This window comes from Leiobunum rupestre, chromosome 1 (assembly GCF_980474605.1).
Source record: "Leiobunum rupestre chromosome 1, qqLeiRupe1.1.hap1, whole genome shotgun sequence".
Taxonomy (NCBI): Eukaryota; Metazoa; Arthropoda; class Arachnida; order Opiliones; family Sclerosomatidae; genus Leiobunum; species Leiobunum rupestre.
This window is the reverse complement of record NC_143384.1, coordinates 6,514,159-6,539,267: the sequence shown is the minus strand read 5'-3', so window position 1 is coordinate 6,539,267 and position 25,109 is coordinate 6,514,159. Positions and strand designations below refer to the sequence as shown.

The 25,109-nt window shown below is 37.0% G+C and overlaps 1 protein-coding gene across 1 annotated transcript; it reads left to right on the top strand.

Moving 5' to 3' along the window:
* Positions 1-1,066: 1,066 nt before the first annotated feature.
* Positions 1,067-22,442, top strand: LOC149960509 (uncharacterized). Its single transcript, XM_090180271.1, has 5 exons — positions 1,067-1,771; positions 1,844-2,675; positions 2,743-3,864; positions 6,081-6,278; positions 22,192-22,442. Exons 1-5 carry the CDS (start codon positions 1,067-1,069, stop codon positions 22,440-22,442), a joined length of 3,108 nt encoding a protein of 1,035 aa, XP_090036397.1.
* The last annotated feature ends 2,667 nt before the right edge of the window (positions 22,443-25,109 follow it).

Sequence of the window (25,109 nt, the reverse complement as noted above, 5' to 3'; positions counted from 1 at the left end):
TATATATTGTTGGGCTATTGATGAAAGTTAAATCAAGAACGTTCCATAGACTGTTCTGAATAAAAATAAACATTTATAATTTTGTATAATTCTGGTTGTCATTTTATTTTCTAATCACTCGCCCACAACATTACAGTTCTGGCAATCCCGAATCAAATAAATTTTCGATATAACGGCGACGGGAAATTATTCTCGTATATTTATCGCGCCTTAGGGAATATTCTTTTAACAAAATTTCGATAAACTATAGTTTAATTAAAATCAGCCTGATTCCGTTAAAATTATAAACCAAAAAGCGAACGGTCGTTATAATACCCTCTGTAGATATTTCTTTCATTAAAATTTGCTTCGTATTATACATGCATTCAACTTATAAACATGTACTGTAAAAAAGGGTTAAATTCAATTGTGCAGTGTTATAGTACGTCTAACTCACTGTTGTAACAACTAACTTATGATATTCTGAATAAATTAAAATTGGTCGTTTCGTCTCAATTATTTTATTTATAATTAAAATTTTTTACCGGGCGGGATAGAACTGGGATAACATTTATAACAAATAACTCTAAATTGCAGAGATATATCTTAAAGAGTTATCTCGAGAAATTAATACCACTAGGGACTATTCTTCCGAGGAGAGGTATATTTTGGCTGGCCAACTTGTTTATAGTTATCTAGTAAAAATTCGTTGTAGATAGCTATTTAATTTTTAAAGATTAATTTTTTAGTTATAATTCTGTACTTTTCCGAATATAGTTGTCGATTAGCTCTTGCACTGTCCACCATGAAACCTAGCTCTGCAAATTAATTCCAGACGCAGTTTTAGATTAAAACTTAGTTTTTGTACAATGAGTATTATTATAAGTAAATGTAAATAAAATGTTTGGGTAAATTTATTCGAGCGTCTTTCTTGCGAGTGTCGTATTCCCTTCATCTACGAACCGATAGCTGTTGGAACCTTTAGATTTTTCAGTGCTCAGATATCACATTTATGGTGCCGAAAACCCGAGGCGATAAGTGAATACGACAAGTACATCGAACATCGCTGAATTCAAGTGACCTTAACATGGAAGACCTTGCGAGAATCAAAGCCAAACGAGGCAGTACGAAATCAGCGACTACCAGAACGAAGAACCTCCTCGAAGCAGAGTTACAGAAATACGAGTCTGACGTTTCCACGATAGCTGGTTACTTAAGAGTCCTTGAGGGTAAACAAACTATGCTTTTGACATTGGACGAGCAAATAGAGAGCCTCACATCAACCGAATCACTGGAGAAAGAGTTACAAACTGCTCAAGAATATTTTGATGAATTGGTAGTAGCCTGTATACGAGCCGAAAAGTTCATTCAAGACAAGATCGCGGATGATTCCTCTGGCAAAGAAAGTATCGTTTCAAGAAACCAAGCAACCGTACCACCTTCAGTGAAGCTTCCGAAATTAACAATTCAACCCTTCGGCGGGAAATATAGCGAGTGGCAAACGTTCTGGTCTAACTTTGAAAACGTTATTCACAACAACGAGGGACTTGGGAACTTAGATAAGTTCACTTATTTACTTTCATATTTGGTGGGATATGCCTTAATTGCCGTAGAGGGTCTAGCGATATCTAAGGCAAATTACGAAAATGCAATTTCAGTACTACAAGAACGATTCGGCAGAAGAGACATTATCGTAAGTGAGCATATGAACGTTTTGTTGAATTTACCTACTATTAGAAGAGCGAGTGATATTTCAGGCTTACGAAAGCTATATGACACATGCCGAATACAAGTACGAAGTTTAGAAAGCTTAGGTATCGTTGATCAATCTTACGGAAGCTTACTTTGACCAATTATTACCAAGCGTTTGCCCGAAGACGTAACTTTAGCTTTCAGTCGGAAGTACGCCCACAAAGAGCAGTTGAAGATAGAAGACCTTCTCACCTTCCTACAATTGGAAATTGCGAGTCGAGAACGAGCCTATGTGTTGGGTAAATCAGACCGTCCAGAGCTCTATCGAAGAAACTCGCCTTTCGAGAACTTACAACCGCAACGTCCTTCCCGACCTGATAAGTATAGAAGCAGTAATAACGTTCCTTCCGCAGCCGCATTAACTACGAGCGCAGATGTGAAGAGTTGTCTATACTGCGAACAGACAAGTCATTCAACTACAAGCTGCGATAAGTTGACTCTTACTGAGAAAAAGAGCCTTTTAATGCGTAAAAAACGTTGCTTTATTTGTTTGAAGGAACGACACCAAGCACGAGATTGTAGGGAAAGAAGTAAGAATTGCCGGAAATGTAATAGACATCACCATACCAGTATATGCGACCAAACTAACAACAGCAACGACTGTCCTGACAGCACCGACAAGTCCGAGGATAACTCTGACAGACTTAGTACCGGCCATTTCAACCAGTGCGCCGCAACAGTTCGAGGTAATGTCAAGGGAATAGTTTTATTGCAAACTGCCTTAGCGACAGCGAAGAATCCTGTTGGAAGTAAAACACTACGAGTCCGCTGCCTCCTAGATAATGGTAGTCACGTCACTTTTATAAAAGAAAAGGTATCCAGGCAGCTTGGCCTCGAGGTCATATGCGAAGAGATTTTGGAGATCAACAGTTTCGGAAGCTCAAAACCAGTACAGACGAAAAGACGGAAAGTTCGCCTGGAACTGAGAAACCGACACGATCCCAGTAGAACAGTCGTAGCAGAAGACAGTCCTTGAAAATGGTCGTTATACGGTCTCCCTGCCTTGGAAAGCCGAGAAGCGATACTTGGGTGACAACTACGCCATCGCGGCTAAACGAACGTCTAATCTGCTGTATAAACTCCGGAAAGATCCAGTTATATTCCACGAGTATAATTCTATAATCAAGGAGCAGCTGGACTCTGGGATCGTAGAAGAAGTAATATCACTTGAAACTAGTAATCCTCTTTATTATTTACCTCACCGAGCAGTTATCAGAGAAGCCAGCCAAACAACCCGAATTCGAATAGTATACGACGCTTCTTCACACGCCTTAAATGTCGACTCTCTCAATGACTGCTTGGAGGTCGGACCGAATCTTAATCCAGAACTTTACGAGATATTAATAAGATTCCGAGAGAAGAAAATAGCGTTCACCGGAGATGTTGCCAAAGCCTTTCTTCAAATACGTGATACCCTACGTTTTCTTTGGGCTGATGTCAGTAACCCTGGATCCGCAACCAGTCTACGTACTTACAGAATAGCGCGTGTCCCGTTCGGTGTCTCCTCAAGCCCATTTCTATTGGCAGCCACAATCAGACTACACGCGAAAAAATACATCGAGGAAAAAACAGAAATTTCTGAAATTCTGAAAAAATCGCTTTGCGTAGACGATCTCCTTTCCGGCGCCGACTCGGTAATTGAAGCCAACAAGATAATCACCGAAGTTGATGAAGTCATGTCTGAAGGCGGATTCCATTTAAGAAAATGTAAAAGTAATTCCACCGATCTGAAACGTATGTTAAATAAAAACAATACTGACACTATATCTATCACCGAACCCACGAACTTTTCCACGTCTAAAGTTGTTGGTTTATCATGGGATAGTAGCAACGATACTCTAATTTTCGAAATGAGAGATCTTCTCGAGTACGTCCAAAGCCGCAGTAATACGAAACGATGGGTGCTCAAGTCTGTTGCGAAAGTATTTGATCCACTAGGGTTCCTGTCACCATTTCTGATCCGTGCGAAGATTCTTTTACAGCAACTGTGGAAGCGAAACGAAGGCGGCTGGGATACCCCGTTGCCCGAAGATCTAGAAGAAACATTCGACTCTTGGTGTCTCGACTTGAAGGACATCCGATACGTCAAAATCCCTCACTTCTACTACCAATCAGTGGATGAGATCGAAGCTGGTAGTACACTGTGAAAAATAAAGGTATTTCGTTGGTATTTTAAAATACCAGAAGGTGTTTCGAAGTACCATTGAAGGTATTATACATATTTCTTCTATTCCGTGGTTCGAAAAAATTCCATTATAGGTTTTTATCCATAATCAGTATTTTTCTGTGCCTTTCTTGGTATACCTTGATTGTTGTGGTATGAAAATCTCTCTTTGGGGGTTTTCCCTTAATCTCAAGAGAGAGGCAGAAATATCTCGTACTTTGTCCGATGACTTTTAATACACGATAACCCCCGCGGAGAGTAGTTTTCATGCGCACACTGATATACGAAAATAGAGACTTCCTGACCCCAGCGTTTCCAGACGTACTATAATTTTCGCAAATGTCGATAATTTCAAGCTAGTTTTCGTGGCGTACTATAGTTTTAACTGCGTACTATTAGTACGCAATTTTCGACAATTCCGCTAAGGTGTACTAAAATTGTACTATAATTTTCGGATTTAGCGGAAACACGCTCATCAATCCAGCCATTGGGACTTTTTACCCATCATAAGCCGCTGAGCCCTCGCTACGCGAAATTTCCAGGTTCTGTTCAGTCCGGTCACGGCCAACTTTGATCAGCTCGCTCTCTCGCCGAAAATTGGCTGTAATAATTTTGAAAGTTATATTTAAACCAAGTGAGATTTTTGGTTCACACAGTGGATATTTCCACGGCCAAGATATTTCAAAAGTAACAAATAAATATTTCTTGATTTATTTCTTGTTTCGTACAAGTTTGTTTATTTCAATAGATCGAACTTTATTTTAAGCTTTTACGATATTAAAAATCGAGGTATGTCTAAAAAAGTACTAAACCCGACTACACGCTAAAGCGCGATAATTTTTAGGGTTAAACGATAATTTCCTCGGCCTAGTAATTTGATTTTCGGGACCTGCCAACGCTGCTTGACCCAGATCACGGCCAACTTTGATCACGCGCTGTTAGCGCTACAGCGGCCAACACATTCGTCGAAATTCCGCGAGCAAGGATTTCCCCCTATAAACTGTACTATAACGTGTAGGAGTTCAGCGCCACGCTCGGTTTTTATATTGGCTTCAATGTAAAAACTATTATAAAAATAATAATCCGCTAGGAGCGCTCACGTCATACACATCTTTTGCTCATAGGTTAACACAGAAACGTCAACGAATGAGATGGCCGCTGTAGCGCGAGAGATCGAAGTTGGCCGTGCCCAGATAAAATATTTTGGGAAAATCGGGCAAGGTCGGCGAGGCGGAAGCTGGACAACAAACCTTTTCTTGCGGACGCCAAGCTATGACCACATCCCGATCGGTGGATCCCGGGAGCGCTCGTGATGAGATTTCGTCCTCCACTGGGAAATCGAGAGCAGCTCGTGACGAGATCCGTGTCTTCCACTGGAAATCTCACTCTCACAGCGAGCGCTCTGAGAGCGAAAATTTTGATCCGAGAAATTCGACGGATCGACAGATTTCGAGCGATTTTCGTGATTTTTAAAAATGGCGGAACTAGATAGGACAATAAATATTCCGGCTGCTTAGTTGTTTATAGAATCGTCTTCGGATAGTTCCGACGAAGAAATAGAGGCAATTCTTTTAAGGCAAACGCCGGAAATAGTATAAAGGCCTAAAATAATAAGATATATAGAGGATGAGGTATATTCCTACTCCGAAAATGTAGTAAGTTCTCCTTTACGCCTAGGCTTAACCATGGATGATTAATAAAGTTTATCGAATACAATATTACTGTCCGCCATTACTTTCCGCGTATTTCACTGGAAAATGCTCGCCCCGAGAGTTGCTCTTAAAACGAGGTTGTATTTCACTGGGAGACTCGCTCGGCCGCGAGCGTATGACAATTGGCCCCTAGCTCTTCTCGCAAATTGATTTGCGAGAAGAGCTAGGGGCCAATTGTCATACGCTCGCCGTCGTTGCTTCATCACAGATTACTCCGCCTCTAGAAGTCAAGCTGTTTCGGACCTTAAAAGCCCTCTATCGAGCTACCACGCTTCTCTTCAGATTCCCACATAATTGTTGTAAAGGCAACATCAAAAGGGTCGGAGAGTTCAGCGCCGAGGAAATCCGTCAGGCGGAAGTATATTGGGTTAGGACAACTCAACTACAACAGTTTCCAGAAGAAATGCATTGTCTTCAGAACCAAAAGAGTATAAGTAAAGAATCTAACATATTAACTCTACATCCTCGATTAGACTCCGATGGCCTACTGAGCGTCGGTGGATGGTTGAGGGGAAAGGACTTTTCTTACCACGAGAAACACCCGTGGATATTACGACCCGATCATCCATTTGCCGTATTACTGGTAGAAGATGCCCACGCCAAAGTCATGCACGCCGAAGTTGCCATCACGACGGTTGCCCTACGTGAAAAATTCTGGATGATAAAGGGCCGTAAGTTCGTCAAATCGGTCTTAAATAACTGTAATATTTGTAAATACTTCCGCGCTAAAAGTTGCGACGCGGTGATGGCTCCGCTGCCAGAGTTTCGGACGACGCAAGCCCCTCCCTTTGAAACGTGCGGTTTGGATTTTGCCGGTCCTTTGTACTGTCGTAATGGGGCAAAGAGTTACGTGGCTTTATTTACGTGTGCCGTAACGCGTTCGGTACATCTCGAACTTGTGTCTAACCAGTCTACGGATAACTTTATCTTGGCGTTCCGTAGGTTTGTCGCGCGTAGAGGTATTGTAAAACGAATATACTCCGACATGTCCAGGTCCTAGGTCCAATGAAATCTGGAACAGCATAACTTCTATTTCGTAAATATGAAAATACGCAAAACTTTAAGTTCGCATGCGTTGTAACTCTGGTCTATTATATCCTTATAAATCATTTTATTGTTGGTGTTTCCTTCCGTGACTTGTCCTTGAAATGATAATATATATTTTCGCTTTTCAGCGGTAAATTAAATAAAAATTTAAAATCTTAATAAGAAAAGAAAACTGATATTATAGGAAAATAGGTTAAAATAATTGAAATTATACTAAGACATTGAAAATGTAACGAACAAGTTGCCCTTGTTATCAGGTTTGAATATTGTATTTATAGAGGGCGCGATGGTTTAGGGCGGAAAACCAATATGTTGGCCTCAACATACAAAAGGTCGGCACTGGTTAGTCTTATTAGCTAGTTATCTCAAAGTTGAATAACAGAAACAATGTTATGTATAATATTTGGAAATTTATTTTCGTCACCAAAACCAAAAAAATATTTTTTCAATAAAATTACATCTTTTAAACACTTGAGTAAATTTTCTTAAACGTCTAACCTCTTTTGAAATAGGACGGCCATCGCTTCGTCTATAAAACGGCTGTTTAATTTTACTAGGAGTGTGTCTTCTCGTAAATTGGCTGTTAGTCGTCCTCTCAAGTCTGACAACACTAGCTTGACAGCGGGAAAAGCTCTTTCTACAGTGACTCGCGTCGGGGGTATTGCAAAAACAATTTCAAATAGAATGAACATTTTCGGGTGACTTTCTTTACGATCTTTCCATTATTTGATAACATCGATTTTATTACTTACACTAGTTTTAATTTATCGCTTTGAAACATAACAACTAGTTTTCTCCTTTTGTTCGTTGATAGAAATTTCTACAAGTAAATGTCTAAGATATCGTCGTCCGTAGTGTCATTGTTCCCTGGATCTGAAATACTAGGTGTTGCTGAATGCTGTTCTTTTTCATCTAGGTTAATTTTCGGAATTTGTTTCCATAAATGTTTTAATTATTCCTTAAGATGCCTTTAAAGAAGAGAGAAATCTGGGATCCAAAAATAAGCACGCTTAAAAACCATCGTTGCTCAAGAGAGTCGATTCACGTTTATCAGACGCATCGAGGAGGGACGAACCGATTAGAAACACTCAATCAAAATCTTGATTAACACTCGTACATTATAGTCGACCATCCACAATTATTTTCACTAGGAACTTGAATTTCAACCACGCAGCGTTAAATCTCTATAATATAACTGTTCTTCTTGAAATTCCAAAATCTTGCAGGGGGCTTAAAAACGGAACAGTAACTCTCGATGATGGAGTAAAAGTCATTTATGATATCGAAATCTTCACCGCTCGATTTAGCGGTAACCACTCAAAAATATTTTGGTTGTACACAAATCTGACATCATCAAATATGTTGAACCCCATCTAGTGGCGCATTGTAATGTTGCCAAAGGAAGGGAATTGGCTTCAAAGAGTGATTTATAGCCACTGGAGTTGGAATGCAAAAACTTCACAATATTTTGACTCTGAAATAATAATGATTTACATATACCTTCTTTTTCTTCGGTTACATCATACGCACACAACTGGGCTGTGTGGGCGGCACAGCGACCAGGTTGAAGCAGTCCTAGTTTTAAATTATTTCCAGGACAACTCACAACGAATTCTTGAATATTTCCTCCCCCTGAAAGTCGTTAGAGGGTCAATCCATGTCAAATCACCCAAGGTCCCCACGCCACCCCCTTTGATTTTAGTGAAACTCTCAACAAATTTAAATCCCTCCTGTTTAGTAAGAAATCAAAAATTTCAGCTCTGTATTCAATATAGCTCAGAGATACTGGTTTTGAAATTTACCCCTAGACGCGCTCTATATTTGAAACCTGTAAAAATTCCCGTTTATAACTAATTATATATAAGGAACAGCTTCGCTCTCCAGGATGATTTTTTTATTTTGATAACACTGAACATTGCTAGAGTCCACAAATAAGGTGTCACCTAGGAGCAACAAACACAAGGAGAACGCAGCTAGCCTTCAAACACGCTAACGAAGGGTTGTGTACGAATTTCATTGGACGAACGTCACGAGCCTTTACGCTGAATGCTTTACGGGCGGGGGGGGGGGGGAACAATTTCCGAATTTTCCCCTTCCGACGGGTGCAGGCGCTAAAGCGTCAAACCAATAAAAAATGTACACAAGAAAATCCACGACTTTGGACGGGTTGCGTTCTCCTCTTGCGGGGAGTCAAACCCAGTAGATATTTTATTGTTAGTTATGACTTATAGTAAGTAAAAAAGGATCGGGAAACACGAAAATAGAACTAAAATTTATTAATGACGTCATGGTGTGGAGATACGACACTTCAATCATTGGATTTTTTAAAAATTGCCAAATCGAAGCCGTCTTTGGTTGCGATTTTGGGTTGGTGATAAACTAAAATTGCTAAAAACTGTAATACCACTGGAAAGATAAGGGCTCCATTTACAACATATCAAAAATTCATTTTGTGTTTACAACTCCTTGATACTTTAAATAACTTCCCAAATAGCGGTAAAAATCTCTATTTTTATGTGATAAGTGGCAGCCCAAGAACCGCTTTGGAAACAACAGTAAAATTTTCCTTTCACTGAAAAACTGCTAAAGCACTGCATCTAGGCTGGAACATGGCAGAAAACTGGGTCAAAATCAGGTATATTACAGCACTTTCAACTGCAATTTATAGCAACTCAATTCCAAGAGAAAGCTGTTTTTTGGAGAAATGCAGCGTTGTTTCAGATACATTGTAGATATACTGTAGCCCTAATTTGGCCCTTTTATAGCTACACCACATTCTTTTTTAATCTTTGAACCATTGAAGAGCAACGGTTGTTTAAGCATTTCGTGATCTTCTTCTGTGTAACTTCACCACTTTTTGTTTCCTCTCTAAAAGCTCTACTAATATAAGCTGTAAGGAAATCTTAAGCTACTCAATTCGCAACTAAAATCAGGTGCCCTCGTTACTGATTAGCTTTTGGTGAATGTGGCGTTAACGTAAATTACAGTTACTTTTAATCAGTATGTACATAAGTTACATAATAAACATAAGTATGACACTGAATGATATCGGTTAATGACAGTCTCTCACAAAGTGGTTGCGTAAGCAGCGTAAATCTGAGGATTTGTAAAACGAAATTTGAGACTGCCTATTCTTTTGCGGAATTATATATTAACCTAAACATACTTAGATCTCAAATTTGAATAGAAGTTTCGTCATAAACAAAATGAATGCATATAATGCTTTTGAAAAGTTTAGTCCTTATATCCTGTATTGATGTATCATTAAATAATTAAGAGTTGGGAGAATAAGTAGTTCCGTACTTGTGTATATGATGCTACTTATGGTATTTGTATATATTAAGTATAATTTAGGTTAAAGTTGATTTAGTAGAGTGTCATTCTTTTCTACAACACATTTCTGGCCCATTTTTAAATTTGTGTATTCAGTACCTCCCTTAATCCAAAACGTTCCTACGTGCCTGATAATTACTTCAAAATATCTATTGAGCAGTTAGATATGGTTTCAAAGTTTTTTTTATAGGTTTCAATTATCTTTTTAAATATATCTCAAGCATTTGACAATTATTTTTCTCTGAAAAATAGCACAATGACTTAAAAATACGCAACTACAAACCAGTTTCTCGACTTTCCTGACAACAGATGCGTTTTTTCCCCGTTTCTCCATCGGCCCATGATTAAGCCTAATTTCCGCCGATAGGGAATAAAATGGAATAACAGCGCGAAATCTACAATGCGGTTGGAAGTAGCAAAATAATAATTAATTTAAATTACATTATTTGGATTTACGTAATATGTCGTGAAGAACACCTTCTACCTTAGATCCACACTTAATAAATGTTTAATTATTAACAATATGCTTTCAAATAATAGAAATTCCCGCAAAAAGAAATGATGTAGAACCACGAGGCACGATGTCACTTAAGCGTTGACTCCTTCTAGCAGACAACGTATTGACTTTGTTACTATTACAAGAGGGCTGTACAAAGGGGATCATTTTCTTCTTTAATTTTCGGTAGAAGACGTAAGGGCTAGTAGCAATAATCTGTCCCAGCTGCTTGAATTATTGTAACATAATATTTTTAATAAATATTTATTTTAAAAGTCATCTAAACCAAAATTAAATTGGCGTTGCACATTAATTTAAAATTAATTATTAATTTGCATTCGCGTGCAAATGTAAATCCTGACATTTCAAAACTTACATCTCCTGGACATCCTACATACGTCATTCACATTTCGATGTAATCCGGCATTTTGGACATAAAAGGATGTTGTCCTAACGTCCATCAAATTCACCGATATTTAGATCTAAAATGGACATCCAGGAGATGTCCTAATTTGTTAGCGATATTTTGTATGTAATATGAATATAACTTTAAATGTATTATTTTTGTCACATCCCAACGACATTTTAAGGATATTAATTTGGGCTTGGACATATAATGGTGACTTTGAGACATTCACAGGACGTGAAGTATACGTTCTACGGTAGAATTTATCCTTTTAAACACTACATGCATTCAAATAAAAGAACTGCCGCGAAAAGAAAATATATGCGTCGAACCATACAATATAACTCATACCTCTGAGCTACTTCTAGCACGCGCGCGCGGTGTTAACTGCTAGTAATAAAAAGAATTAGGCAGACCAAATGTGATCGTTTTCTTCTTCATTTTCCGGAAGACGATCGACGTAAGCGCTACCAGTAATCGGGCTTAAATAATTTAAAAAGTAATCTAAACCAAAATTAAAGTTGTGGCGCACATTAATTTAAAGTGTTAATTAATAATTTGTAAATGTCAGTCCTGACATTTACAAATGTACAGCTCTTGGACATAGACGTCATTCACAGTTCCACAATGTGGGATTTATCCCACACATTGGCAGCACTGTGTCTATGGTTGACTCCTTCTAGCAGACAACGTATCGACTTTGTTACTATTACAAGAGGGCTGTACAAAGGGGATAATTTTCTTCTTTAATTTTCGGTAGAAGACGTAAGGGCTAGTAGCAATAATCTGTCCCAGCTGCTTGAATTATTGTAACATAATATTTTTAATAAATATTTATTTTAAAAGTCATCTAAACCAAAATTAAATTGGCGTTGCACATTAATTTAAAATTAATTATTAATTTGCATACGCGTGCAAATGTAAATCCTGACATTTCAAAACTTACATCTCCTGGACATCCTACATACGTCATTCACATTTCGATGTAATCCGGCATTCTGGACATCTAGTGGATGTTGTCCGAACATCCATCATATTAATCGATATTTTAGATCTAAGAAAGTACATCCAGGATATGTCCGAAATGTTTAGGAATATCTTTGATCTATAATGGACATCCGCGAGATGTCCCAAATATTTAGCGATATTTTGAATCTAAAAATGTAAAATCCAGGATATGTCCCAAATGTTTAGCGATATTTTGGATCTGTAAAGGGCATCCAGGAGATGTCCCAAATGTTTAGCGATATTTTGAATCTAAAAATGTACATCCAGGATATTTCCCAAATTTTTAGCGATATTTGGGATCTGTAAAGGGCATCCAGGAGATGTCCCAAATGTTTAGCGATATTTTGGATCTATAATGGACATCCAGGAGATGTCCCAAATGTTTAGCGATATTTTAGATCTAAAAATGTACATCCAGGATATGTCCAAAATGTTTAGCGATATTTTGGATCTGTAAAGGACATCCAGGAGATGTCCAAATTGGTTAGCGATATTTTGGATGTACTTTAGATATTAATTCTAAAATATATTATTTTTGTCCCGTCCCAACGACATTGTCTGGATATCCGTTTGGACTTGGACGTATAATGCACTTTGAGACATTCGTAGGACGTCCCAGGGACCACTTGTGTTTGCTGGGGAGTCACAAATTTGGCTCTTTCATCAAACTTATAGGGAAATGATTTTCAGTGACCAATCCAATACATGCTTTTATCAATGTAGTCTTGTCCGTTTCAGCGTTGCCAACCTGTTCGATAATTATCGTTTTGTACGATTATTTAACTTCCGTACGATGTACGATATCGGCAATTGTACGATAATTTAGTAGGGTGTACGATATTACAACGTACGATATTGACAATTGTACGATAATTCAGTAGGAATGGTTTTTACCTCTCCGAGGGGACTTTGTACGCTAGGAGGGATTATACAACCACCGTGTCTGTCTGTCTGTGGGTGGGTCTGTCTGTCAGACCTGCGAACGCGTTCGCATTTTCGGGGCAAAGGGTAATCACTGCGTACCCAGTTTCTTAGAATCAGGGAAAAGGTTTTTACAAAAGCGCCCTCTTTTTGTCATTGGGTGTAGTATAATTTTTTAATCGGCCGGGATTCGAACCCGAGCCCTCTTGCACGACAGGTGAGCGTTCTACCGCAGAACCACGGATACAGTTACGCTTCACTGAAAATTAAAAACTCTTCGGAGGAGAGGTATATTTTGGCTTGCCTACTTGTTGTAATGTACGTTTTTGAAAAATACCCGTTTTGACGCTTAGGTTTGGTATCAAAGTTTATTCTTAGAAAAATGTTTACAACTAAATTATAGTACACTCTCAAAAAAATACTACCATTTATAATATTATGCAAAATGGTATTTGTACCATAATTATAGTACGTATGGCAAAGCTGCAGTGATTCATTTTGCCTTGGAATATCGCGCCATCAGTGCTCTAAAGAGAGAGAAGAACCGCTCCCGCTTTTAATTTCGCCCCCCTTTTCTCGCTAGTCAGACCTCTAGATATTTTTGAAGCGTACGATAAATAGAACTGAAATACGATAATTTTCAGGTGTTGGTACGATAATTCTATTCGACCAGGTTGGCAACGCACTCCGTTTCAACTTTAATTTCATCTTTGATCATTTTGCTTGGAATTATTTTTACTTACTAAGGAAATTATTGGAGTTCTTTTCGCGGCGAGAGTGGAGTTTGATATGTTGCGAGCTTTCTGAAGATGTTGTTTCAAGTTTCAAGTCGTACATTGACCGTTTTACATAAAATAGCTCATTTCGTGTCATGAGTGAACTCCTACATCCTTAAAAGTTCCCAATTGTGTTCGTTTTTCTTGATAATAACAGTGATCATATAAGAATGGACAAAAGTCGTTCTAATGAAGATCTTAAAAAAAACCTTGATAACGACATACGGTGTATTCATTAAAATATTTTCGTGAAAATATTAAAACAATTTTTTCATATAGTTAACGGATCTTGTCGGGAAAAAACAGTCGTTCGAATGTAAAGAACAGATTCAATAGATAACACTCACAGTTCATTTCTGGTCACAGGGTGTTTCGAGGTTTTTTTAATTAGATTTCCGTGTACTGATTAAACGAATATGGTTTTTTTATCAGAAGTAAATGAACTGAAGTTATCAAATAGACTATAAATTTTAGGAAGCATTTTCCCAATCGAGGACGGGGAGAGATAATTTACCGTCGTAGTGAATGCCATTAATAGACCTTTAAAAAGGGGGTTAAAGTTACGAACTCCCTATGAAAACCAATTGAAGTCAATGGGTCTTTATATAAATTTATTCGGTTTGAAGTTTTGCTGCTCCGTCTCCTCTCTTGTTTTCGTTACATGGTTTGCAATTTAATACTTTGTTTGGTAAAGTGGTATTTGTACCAGTAATGGGAATAGAACAATATTTAAAGTACTTGAGAATGAACTTTCCGAAATTCCCGGTATTGAATTTAGCGATAAAAATAGGTCATTTTTAAACTTCAAATTGATCTTGTTGGCCAGCGTTACTCGTGGTACCTCAATTTCATTCGTTGTCTCCGTCCCTCATCGACTATCATTAATTGAGGATGCTTACTAATCGCAAACCTTCTACCTTCATTGACACGATCAATGTAATTTCCGAAAAGTAGGTCTGCTAATTATAATAATAATTAATGACAGTAATTTTGCCTATGAGACGTAACTAATATATTCTTATTTGGTCATTTTGAAAACTGATTTTCAATAACAAATCATTGGTAGAAAAAGAGCTAAACGTCATTTTACGAAGTGTTCTCCGTAAAAATATTTAATAAGTGTAATATATAATAACATTCACTCAATTATATAACAAAACATAAATTTGGTAAAAAATAGTATTATATTTTGTAATGTAATATTTCGTGCCCGGATCTCAACTTCCTTTTGTTCGTGAACAAAAAGTGCCCATCTTTGAAATTGACTCGTATAATTTACACGTTCCCTAATAGTTTTAGAATTGTCAACGCAATTGTTTAGCACCCGTTTCGATGCCATTTTAAAATTGAAACCTTAAACACTTAAAACTAACTAAACGGCTGCCTAGCTGTATTACAACGCGTGTATTCTACTTTTAGCAAACCCAGAAATACTAGATTACGTAATCCACTTAAAATGTTTGTTTTTGTAATCCAGCTAATATAGAAATCGATTTGTTTATCCAAAAACTTCTAATAATTACTAAAAAACGAATTCAATCCAGGATTTGTGTGTGGGTATTACAAGAAGTCCATCATAACCCCTTATGGGGGAAAGCATGAAACATTTAATACCCGCCATGTATAAAATCGCGGACAATAAAGTTTCACCACCAAATTCATCCACTTTGTATTCAATAACATTTAGCGTATCTAACTTTCCTGACAATGCGATAATTTCTGTAAGTAACACAGTTAGAGTTGGCTCACAAGAATTGGCGGAATCGTCTTTGAAATTTTCACCTTCGATTTGCAGATGAACAACGCCACTAAGCTTTTTACACACAATCCTAAGGATTCCAAATCCGAGAAATATTTTCCGATTCTTCTGAAATTTACAGATTAAAGAGGTCCATTACTAGGGAACATATCCTGATAATTTCAGATTTGTAGTAGGAGTGGTCTTTGAGAAAAATGTCCATGCCGAATATTTTCAGACACCCTGTATCTATCTATCTATTATAATTCTAATTTTCTTTCCAAACTATATATTTATGAGAATGACACCAGAGACATTTGACAATATATTGAGAAGAATAGGTGACTAGGTCCAATCATTGCCAAAAAACGACTAGATGGGAAAATTCTAAAGACGATTATAATATTATGCACATGCCTAAAACTCCTGATGACTGGCGTGAAATTGCAAGTGTGTTTGAGAATAAATGGCACTATGGCAGCCACCTAATTGTTTCGGCAGTGTGGATGGGAAGCACGTCGCTTGGGAATGTCCTAAAAACACAGGATCTTTAAACTATAATTATGCAGGGACATTTAGCATAGTTCTTTTAGCTGTTTCTGATGCAGATTATAAATTTATCGCTATTGACTTTGCGTATTTCGGATCGGAAAGTGATGGCGGGATTTTTAGTAAATGTTAATTTGGCTAAAGTGTTACTACCAACTCATTAAAACTTCCACTACCACCCGCTTTACCTAAATCGAACATACTCTTTCCATATTATTTAATTGGGGATGAAGCTTTCCCTTTGAGATCTAATTTAACGCGAACGTACCCCAGAAGATCTGTTGTTTATATTGTATTTCAAAGTCCTACGCTAAATTTAGTTTTTTATGACAATTAAGATTTTTTTATTTGCCTAAGCTGTATTGTACTTTTTTACCTTTTAAATCTTATTTCGGTATAAAAGCACTAGCGTTAACTATTGTAAAGTTAGTTCTGAATAAATCGCTGTTTATTATACACGTACGTTGCTGTCGCCGTTCTTCCTTAAACAACAAGATCGAACTTTAATCATTCAGAACGAATTTACAACTATCGTTTAAGTAGGGCACGCAGAGGGGTAGAAAACGCATTTGGAATTCTGTCGGCACGATTTCGTATTTTTAGGCGCTCACTTAATTACAGTGAAACAGCGATATCTCATATGGTGTCTGCGGCTCTAATTTTCCATCATTATCTACTTAATGAAGCACCGAATATCAATTGCCCCTTTGGATATGCAGACAGAGAAGATGCTAACCATGAAATAATTGAAGGACAGTGGCGTCACGAGGATTTGGTAATGCCAAACATTAATGAAAGATTGGGCTCAAACATGTATAGCCAAAACGCCAAAATTTTAAGAGACATGCTAGCGAAATATTTAGTTGACGAAGGTTCTGTGGAATGGCAAAATGATACAGGGGTTTACAAATTTTATGATTCACTATCTATGTAATTTGTATAAAAAATACCACTATTGATTGAAGTAAAAATTTATTCAAAATATTTATCTTGACCTTCTTTATCAAGCATTAATAATTCAATTTCATTCATCGAATTAAACCTATCTCTGGCATCTAAATTTTCTAACCGAATTTTCAATAAGTTGCGAAATTGTCCAATTTTGTTCGGTGGTTCTTCCACCTCACTATTGATTGCTCGTGCAATTTCATTGGACGTGGAAGAAAAAGCTTTTAGTGCCTCATTCATTGAAGTGTTTATGTCTAATCCTTGATGAGGCCTTTTAAATTTCTTAACTTGTTGAATTTTATTTATTTTACCATTTTCGTTGACTACTCCTATGGTAGGATAGGGATTTGGTTTAACACCTGAGCTATTTTTTGGTTGATTCGACCTTGAATTTTATTTATGCAATTTATATGGCTGACAATACTACCCTAAAAAGCATTAAGCGTAAACTTTAAAAATTGGCGCTAAATTCTATTTTGTTCAGAATTTATAATGTACTTCACTACCTTAGAATAATCTTCAAGCAAGTCAAAAAAGGTGATTTTTAAAAACAAATTCAAAATAAAAATCCTCAATTATTTAAGATTTAATTATTGAATCTATTTTAAAGTTTTATTTATTATATTTCTATACTTAGATTATTATGGGGGCTTAAACTTTTTTCATAATCTCAGGTAGTTACTTTTAAAATAACTATTATTTGCACTTCAGGTGGGAAACTTTCTTCTTCGGAGAGTCCCTGGTACATTTTGACTTCTACTTAATCTATGGGCGAGAAACCTTCAGTAGAGGTTTCATGAAGTATGTCAATGGGACTACCATTTCCGACAGTACTGCAAGAGATAAATTGATTTTAAAACTAATAACTATAGCCAAAACCAGTGGCGTAGTCAAAAGGTGGTCAGACCAGATAAAATAACTGAGGGGTCGAGAAAAAGGGTAAAATTACTATTGAAAGCGGAATTTACATGGAAATCCACACCTCTTGGCAACGCCACTGATAAAAACAATAAGAAATTTACTCTTCTGCCTGGGTTTCACAACTGCTCAGGATGCCATCCATCACATCAAACAACTCCCATTGGGACTTAGCTACATCTTTCGTTGCCAAGGGGTCGGACATTTACCAAAATCCCATATACTTTGTCTAAAATCACAAAATCTTTTAATTTAATTGAAATATCAAAATCACTTCAAAAAGTAATGATAAAATCGACTAAATCTCTACGAAATCCCGAAATCCCGTACAAAATAATGGCAAGTGTCCGACCCCTCGTTCGTTGCACAACCACTGATTGTTGACTCTTTTGTTTTTTTGTCCCTTCTCTATCTGTCTCTTTGTGTAACCCAATTTTTCTCAGCTTCAAAAGATGTATATTGAGTTTCAAAATATTCACTATACAATTAAAACATGGCCGAGGCTTATATAATTAACCATATACTGACCCCCTGTAATTTCTTTAATTTATAACTCTAGGGGCTCTACTCTACTCTTATCATACTCTAATGTAAATTTAAATAATAGGGCTCTTGAATTAAATGAAATCCAGCTGAAGTGAAAAACATACTTTATTTTTGTCTCTATGTACATGCCTCTTTCAACTCTATGAAACCTCTGCCCGTTTTTCGGGGCTCTTCTTGTTTCCTCTCTCTCTCTCTCTCTCGCAGCCCATAAAAAAACACGCACTTTAGACCGTGGTTTTGCTGGACCTTGACGAGGAAAGGGACATGTTGTACAAATTACGGGGTTTTTACTAAAGTTATGTTTAACAATTCCTTTTCTTATATTCATATAAAGGTTTAAATGCACACAAAATAAACAAACTAAAATAAAATACAACACCCCCCATATTAAACGTAGATCCAATAGCTTGTCAAATCCTCTTTTTAAACACCGAATCTTTATAATTAGCGTCTTTTTTGTTAAAAAGGCAAGGGTAATTTCTAACCTTTTCAAGAAAATCTTCTAATTCCTTGCGGTTAAAAGTTCTCTTTCGTTCAGCAGCCATTTTCTTGAACCAATTCACGGTATGACGTCACACTACAAGGCTGATTTCCTATTGGCTCACTGAGACCGTAACTTATTTTACTGCGGAAAAAGTTAAACACTTTTTGGTTCCCTTTTCCGTTTTCCGTAGTGATTACGCCGTATTTTTACGTATTTTTTTTATGTTTGCGTTTCAGTTTCCTATTCCGTGGAATATTTACGTATGTGTGTTCTAGGCTTTAGTCTCACGCAGCGCCGTAGCTAGGGCTGGGCGGCCGTGGCGGCCTCCCCGGGCGCCGTCCCCGCGATAGGGTATAGGCGCACCAAAATTGGTCGATATATTAGGGGGCGACAAAATTGCAGCTCGTCCCTGGTGCCATTTTCTCTAGCTACGGCCCTGGTCTCACGTGGTTTTATATTTTCGCCTAAAGATCTACATACAGTTCCTTAATTTAAGTCCGATTTTCATGAAAGTTATATTTTTGAATAGCTGTGGTTTACATTTAACCTAGAGTTGCAAATACGTTCCTTAATTTTAATTCTAAGTAAGGTTTTTTGGGCAGCGTATACGGACCCCCGCAATTTCCAACATTGTAAATCCGCGTGTTTATAGGGGTCTGCACGCCCGTTTTTCTATAGCGTTTTTCAAGGCCGTTCAGAGTGCGCCGCGCTTTCAACGTATGACCAGAAGTAACAATTAAGTATGACACTGCTCAGCCTAGTCTTCGGCGTATGACCAGAAGTAATAAGTCTGGCACTCAACGTAACACATAAGTGTGATCAGGGCCGGATTAAGACTTTATGGGGCCCTAGGCCCAAGTTAATTTTGGGGCCCCCTTTCAATAGCGAGCGAAGCGAGCTAGGCGCTCCCTCAATTTATAATTGAGAAATGGAAGGAAAATTCATTTTGCTGCCAGATTTAGTATGTCGTCAGGGGCTAGACGGTAGTCCGTCAGAGAATGTGAAAATCAAACGTTTTTGGTTTATACGGGTAGACGCATTTACTAAAATTACTCCGGAAAATATTTTGTGAAAAGCAAATGATTAAAGTTTTGTACTTTTATTTTTTTCGAACCCTCTTGGTGCCCCTTGTAGTCTTGGTGCCCTAGGCCCAGGCCTATTCGGCCTATTGGTTAAACCGGCCCTGAGTGTGATAAGAAGTAACAAATAAGTATGAAACTGATCTATCTAGTCTTTGTCGTATAACCAGAAAAAATAAGTGTGACACTCAACGGCTGACTAGTAGTAACAAATAAGTGTGATCAGAAGTAAGAAATAAGAGTGACACTGATAAGGAATCTTTGATGCTTTCAAAGTATGACTAGAAGTAACAAATAAGTGTAAATACAATTATGTGTGACCGTAGATATATATTGGTTGTGATACCGGCGTTGCAGGTTGCTGTGAATAGCTCAAACAAACTTAACACATTAGTGGGATTGTGTGTATTCTGACCGTCGTACGTCTTGTTTATTCCCGAGATTACGGAAATGATAATCCGTTTTTAATTGGGTACATTGAATGTGTAAAGATTTAGCGTTTATTTGTTTTAGAACATAACGTTTTTTTTTCAAGCAAAGCAATTTGTTTCCGACATTGTGGAAACATGAAACATGTTATACAGGGCGTTACGGATAAGAGTACTGAAACTTTTATAAACTGTTCTATGGGTCAATACGAGTTGAAAATGTCTAATGAACCATGGTCCTAAAATGTACCGTTTAGGAGATACAATTGTTGACTTAAAATGATCGGTTGGTTTTTAGCGATAAAGTGATAATAGGATCGCCGAATATCAAAAGATCATTACAATATCGTCCGGAAGTATGCACCTCCAGATGGAGAATTTACGAAGAAGCTTTAAAAACAAGACTTGTAATAATTTTCGACGTTTAACTGTAACCTAGTCGTGTTTGATAGTACAAAAACCAGCAGCACATAATTAATGGTATGTTTTTATTTATCAAAACAGAACAATTATTGACATTGTTACACGCACCGTTCACATTATTTACAAGAGTTGTTCGAAATGCCCACCTTGAACTCTAATGCACAAACGACAACGTCGTAAAAATGATTGACGAACGTTTTCCTAGATGTCTGGTGTGTTTCGAATTGTCTCACATGCATCGATAATACGCTGGCGCAAGTCGTCGACATCTCGGACCTCTGTTTTATAAACTACGTCTTTCAGATTTCACAAGCGTTCAAATCGGGAGATCGTGAGAAAAATATTATTGTAAATTTTACAGTAAGCTGCGGTCAGCATAGATGGCAGCAAAATGCTGTTAATTTCACAACCAACTCTGACTGTTTTTTTATTGTCATGCTTCCTGTTAAATTTACTGAACACTCTGCTGTTTAAAAATACAGCAAGATAAAATTATATTTACAGAATATTGCTGTTTATTTAACCTTCATTCCAGACGTATTTAATACGGTAAATGCATGCAGTTTTTACAGTAAAATCCAATGTTTGTAAAATTCCAGTGTTTGCCGTAGTTTTAATTATCAAACGTGTTTAGTACAGAACCTATTCACAACCTTAAAATTTCATCAAAAATTTTACTGATCAAACCATTATCACATTGGGTTAATTAGAAATTTCAAATATTTTATTAATCAATTCATGATAGAAATATATAATAATTTTTATAAACTATTAAAATTATTATAACAAAACACTCACATAATCCAATAGAAAAATTTAATCAAAAATATCAAAAATGACCACAACTCCAGTTGATCACGGTTAACTCGAGCCTTTGTAGTTGAGAGTTATAGGGAAAACCAAAGGAAAGTAAACTATTAACTTGGTTTCAAATTATTAAGCACACGATGAACAAGGGTTGTAATTAATATAGCATTTTGCGCGGGATGCTACTTATACAAAAGAGTATATACAAATATTTTTATCGGATATTATTATATTTAAAACTAAAATGAAACTTGCGCGATTTTAAAATATGTTTTGACAACTAAATAATAATTAGTTGTTTTATTTACTAGCGCTTGCCGTTTATAACCGAAAAAACAGCAACGTGTGGTAAATTTTACGCATTTTTGAAGTAAAACGTCAACCACGGTTTCATATTGTTAATATAACGGTCATTTTAAAAACAGTATTTTTTACAGTCGCTACGGTTTTCTTCAAAATACAGCAGAAAGCTGTAAGTTTTACGACAAACTGCTGTTAACCCACTTCAACAGCACCTTGCTGTAAATTATAAACCGTATTTGCTGTTCTTTCAACAGTTAGTTTTGAGTGTGTGTCCCCAAAGATAGAAGTCACAAGCGTTCAAATCGGGAGATCATGTTGACCATGGAATAGTTCCTCCTCGTCCTATCCACTTTAAAGTAAATGTCGCATCGAAGAAGATCCGCAGTTCCCAAGTGTCATCTTAGCATGTGATGAGGCCAATTTCTTGCGAGATGGTATTCTCAACTTACACAATACCCATCAGTGGAGCCAAAACAACCCTCACGGAACTGTGGTCGCAGCTCACCAAGAAAAATTCCGCCTAAACGTCTGGTGTGGCATTGTTGGAGACAACTTGTTAGTGGGACCTGGAATTTCTGCAACGAGCCCTACCAGAGCTTCTGGAAGATGTTCCGTTAGCGACTAGACAGCGGATGTGGTTCTTGCACGATGGGGCGCCACCACATTTCAGCCGTGCCGTGAGAGACCACCTCGATGCGACATTTCCTTTAAGGTGGATAGGACGAGGAGGAACAATTCCATGGCCAGCACGATCTCCCGATTTGAACGCTTGTGACTTCTATCTTTGGGGAAATCTGAAAGACGTTGTTTATAAAACATAGGTCCGAGATGTCGACGACTTTCGCTAGTGTATTATCCATGCATGTGAGACAATTCGAAACACACCAGACATCTGAGAAAACGTTCGTCAATCATTTTTACGACAGTGTCGTTTGTGCATTAGAGTTCAAGGTGGGCATTTCGAACAACTCTTGTAAATAATGTGAACGGTGCGTGTAACAATGTCAATAATTGTTCTGTTTTAATAAATAAAAACATACCATTAATTATGTGCTGCTAGTGTTTGTACTATCAAACACGACTAGGTTACACAGCTAAACGTCGAAAATTATTACAAGTCTTGTTTTTCTGGAGGTGCATACTTCCGGACGATATTATAATGATCTTTTGATATTCGGCGATCCCTTTATCTCTAAAAAACAACCGATCATTTTAAGGCAACAATTGTGATCAAGGCATAATAAGGATTTCACATTTGCGTGAATTTCGGTGTTTTTTAGGTCAAATTTTGAAAGCTTGTATCTCCTAAACGGTACATTTTAGGACCATGGTTCATTAGACATTTTCAACTCGTATTGACCCATAGAACACATTATAAAAGTTTCGGTACTCTTATCCGTAACACCCTGTATATGTTGCATGATTAATAGTGCATTTAAGTCGCGAGAGGAAGTACTTCTAATTATTTTTGTTTACGAAGCTTTTAATTTTAATTTTAACTTTTATTTTATTATTAAATATTTTGGTTCTCTCAGATCCTTGTTGTCAGTTTTAGTAGAAGCCTAAAAAATATTCAAACCCCTAGACAACAATAAGTTAAACTACGTTTAAGTTTACTTCGCTAAATGCAATGGCAGTGGTGGTTACGCGAATGGAAACCCGGGATAAAGTCTTAACAATGTGTAACCCTTATTGTAGATGTTATGGAGTTTTGTCTCGAAAGAGAGTCAACGAATATTTGTTTGCGTGGGACACTCGCAGTCTGTAGGTTACGAGTGGGGATTAAAATCGTCATACCGCGGTTGCGAAAATACTTTTGAGTGTGCTTGATAGATGGCGATACTTTCTACAGACGATGCACGTAAATAAACATTTATGCTGGGACAATCACGCATTAACAACCAATTTAAATTGTTAGTGAAGTAAACTTAATATCATTTGAATGTTGGTATAACTATAATTTTCCGCAGAAAACGGTTCAGATAACATATTAAACGTCAGTTTTTAATCGCAGATCACATTCTAGATCTCGAAATTCTCCATGTTCAACGCAGTTCAAATTATAGATTGGACAATTCTCCCTATTCAACGAAGTTCACATTTAAGGTTTCAGAATTTTTGATATTCAACGCAGTACACATTTTAGGTTTCAGAAATTTCCATTTTCAAAGCAGTTCACATTTTAGGTTTCAGAAATTTCCATTTTCAAAGCAGTTCACATTTTAGGTTTCAGAAATTTCCATATCAACGCAGTTCACATTTTAGGTTTTAGAAATTTCTATATTCAACGCAGTTCACATTTTAGGTTTTTGAAATTTCTATATTCAACGCAGTTCACATTTTAGGTTTCAGAAATTTCCATATCAACGCAGTTCACATTTTAGGTTTTAGAAATTTCTATATTCAACGCAGTTCACATTTTAGGTTTTAGAAATTTCTATATTCAACGCAGTTCACATTTTAGGTTTGAGAAATTTCCATATTCAACGCAGTTCACATTTTAGGTTTCAGAAATTTCCATTTTAAACGCAGTTCACATTTAAGATTCAGAAATTTCCATATCAACGCAGTTCACATTTTAGGTTTCAGAAATTTCCATTTTAAACGCAGTTCACATTTTAGGTTTCAGAAATTTCCATTTTAAACGCAGTTCACATTTTAGGTTTCAGAAATTTCCATATCAACGCAGTTCTCATTTAAGGTTTCAGAAATTTCCATATTCAACGCAGTACACATTTTAGGTATATGCTTAAAAACAGGGTGCCCTCACTGCCTCGTCGAATTCATGTCCAGGGCTTTTCGTAGGAAAACGTTATCGATACGTCACTCGTGACGCAGCAGCAACATCAAAACAAGAAGGTCAATGTTACTTAACCTTTCCCTCGAAATGACAAGTTAAATGTAAATTTTTAAGTGTGGTATTACAAAAATAGTAAGAGCTACCAAACGAGATAAAAGACTAAATCAGTCATATACAACGTACGAACCCATTTTATCCATCTATAACAATAGTTTCGTTCTGTATGTACAAATGGATAAAAGACAAGGTATGTTTCAGACATGCACCTAAAACTTACTTTATGAGTTCCCGGACGTGAAGTCAGATGTAGTTTATCTCCCCTTTTCACCCGTAAGACCAACACCAAAGCAGTACTTAAAAAATATAAGACTCCACCGTGTACTTATTTTGTCATAGGCTTTTGGACTATCTATCTTATCAGCTTTTAACTGTAGGAGATAAAATTTTGTTATTTCCATGAATATTGTAGGGTAAGCGTAGCTATTTAGTAAA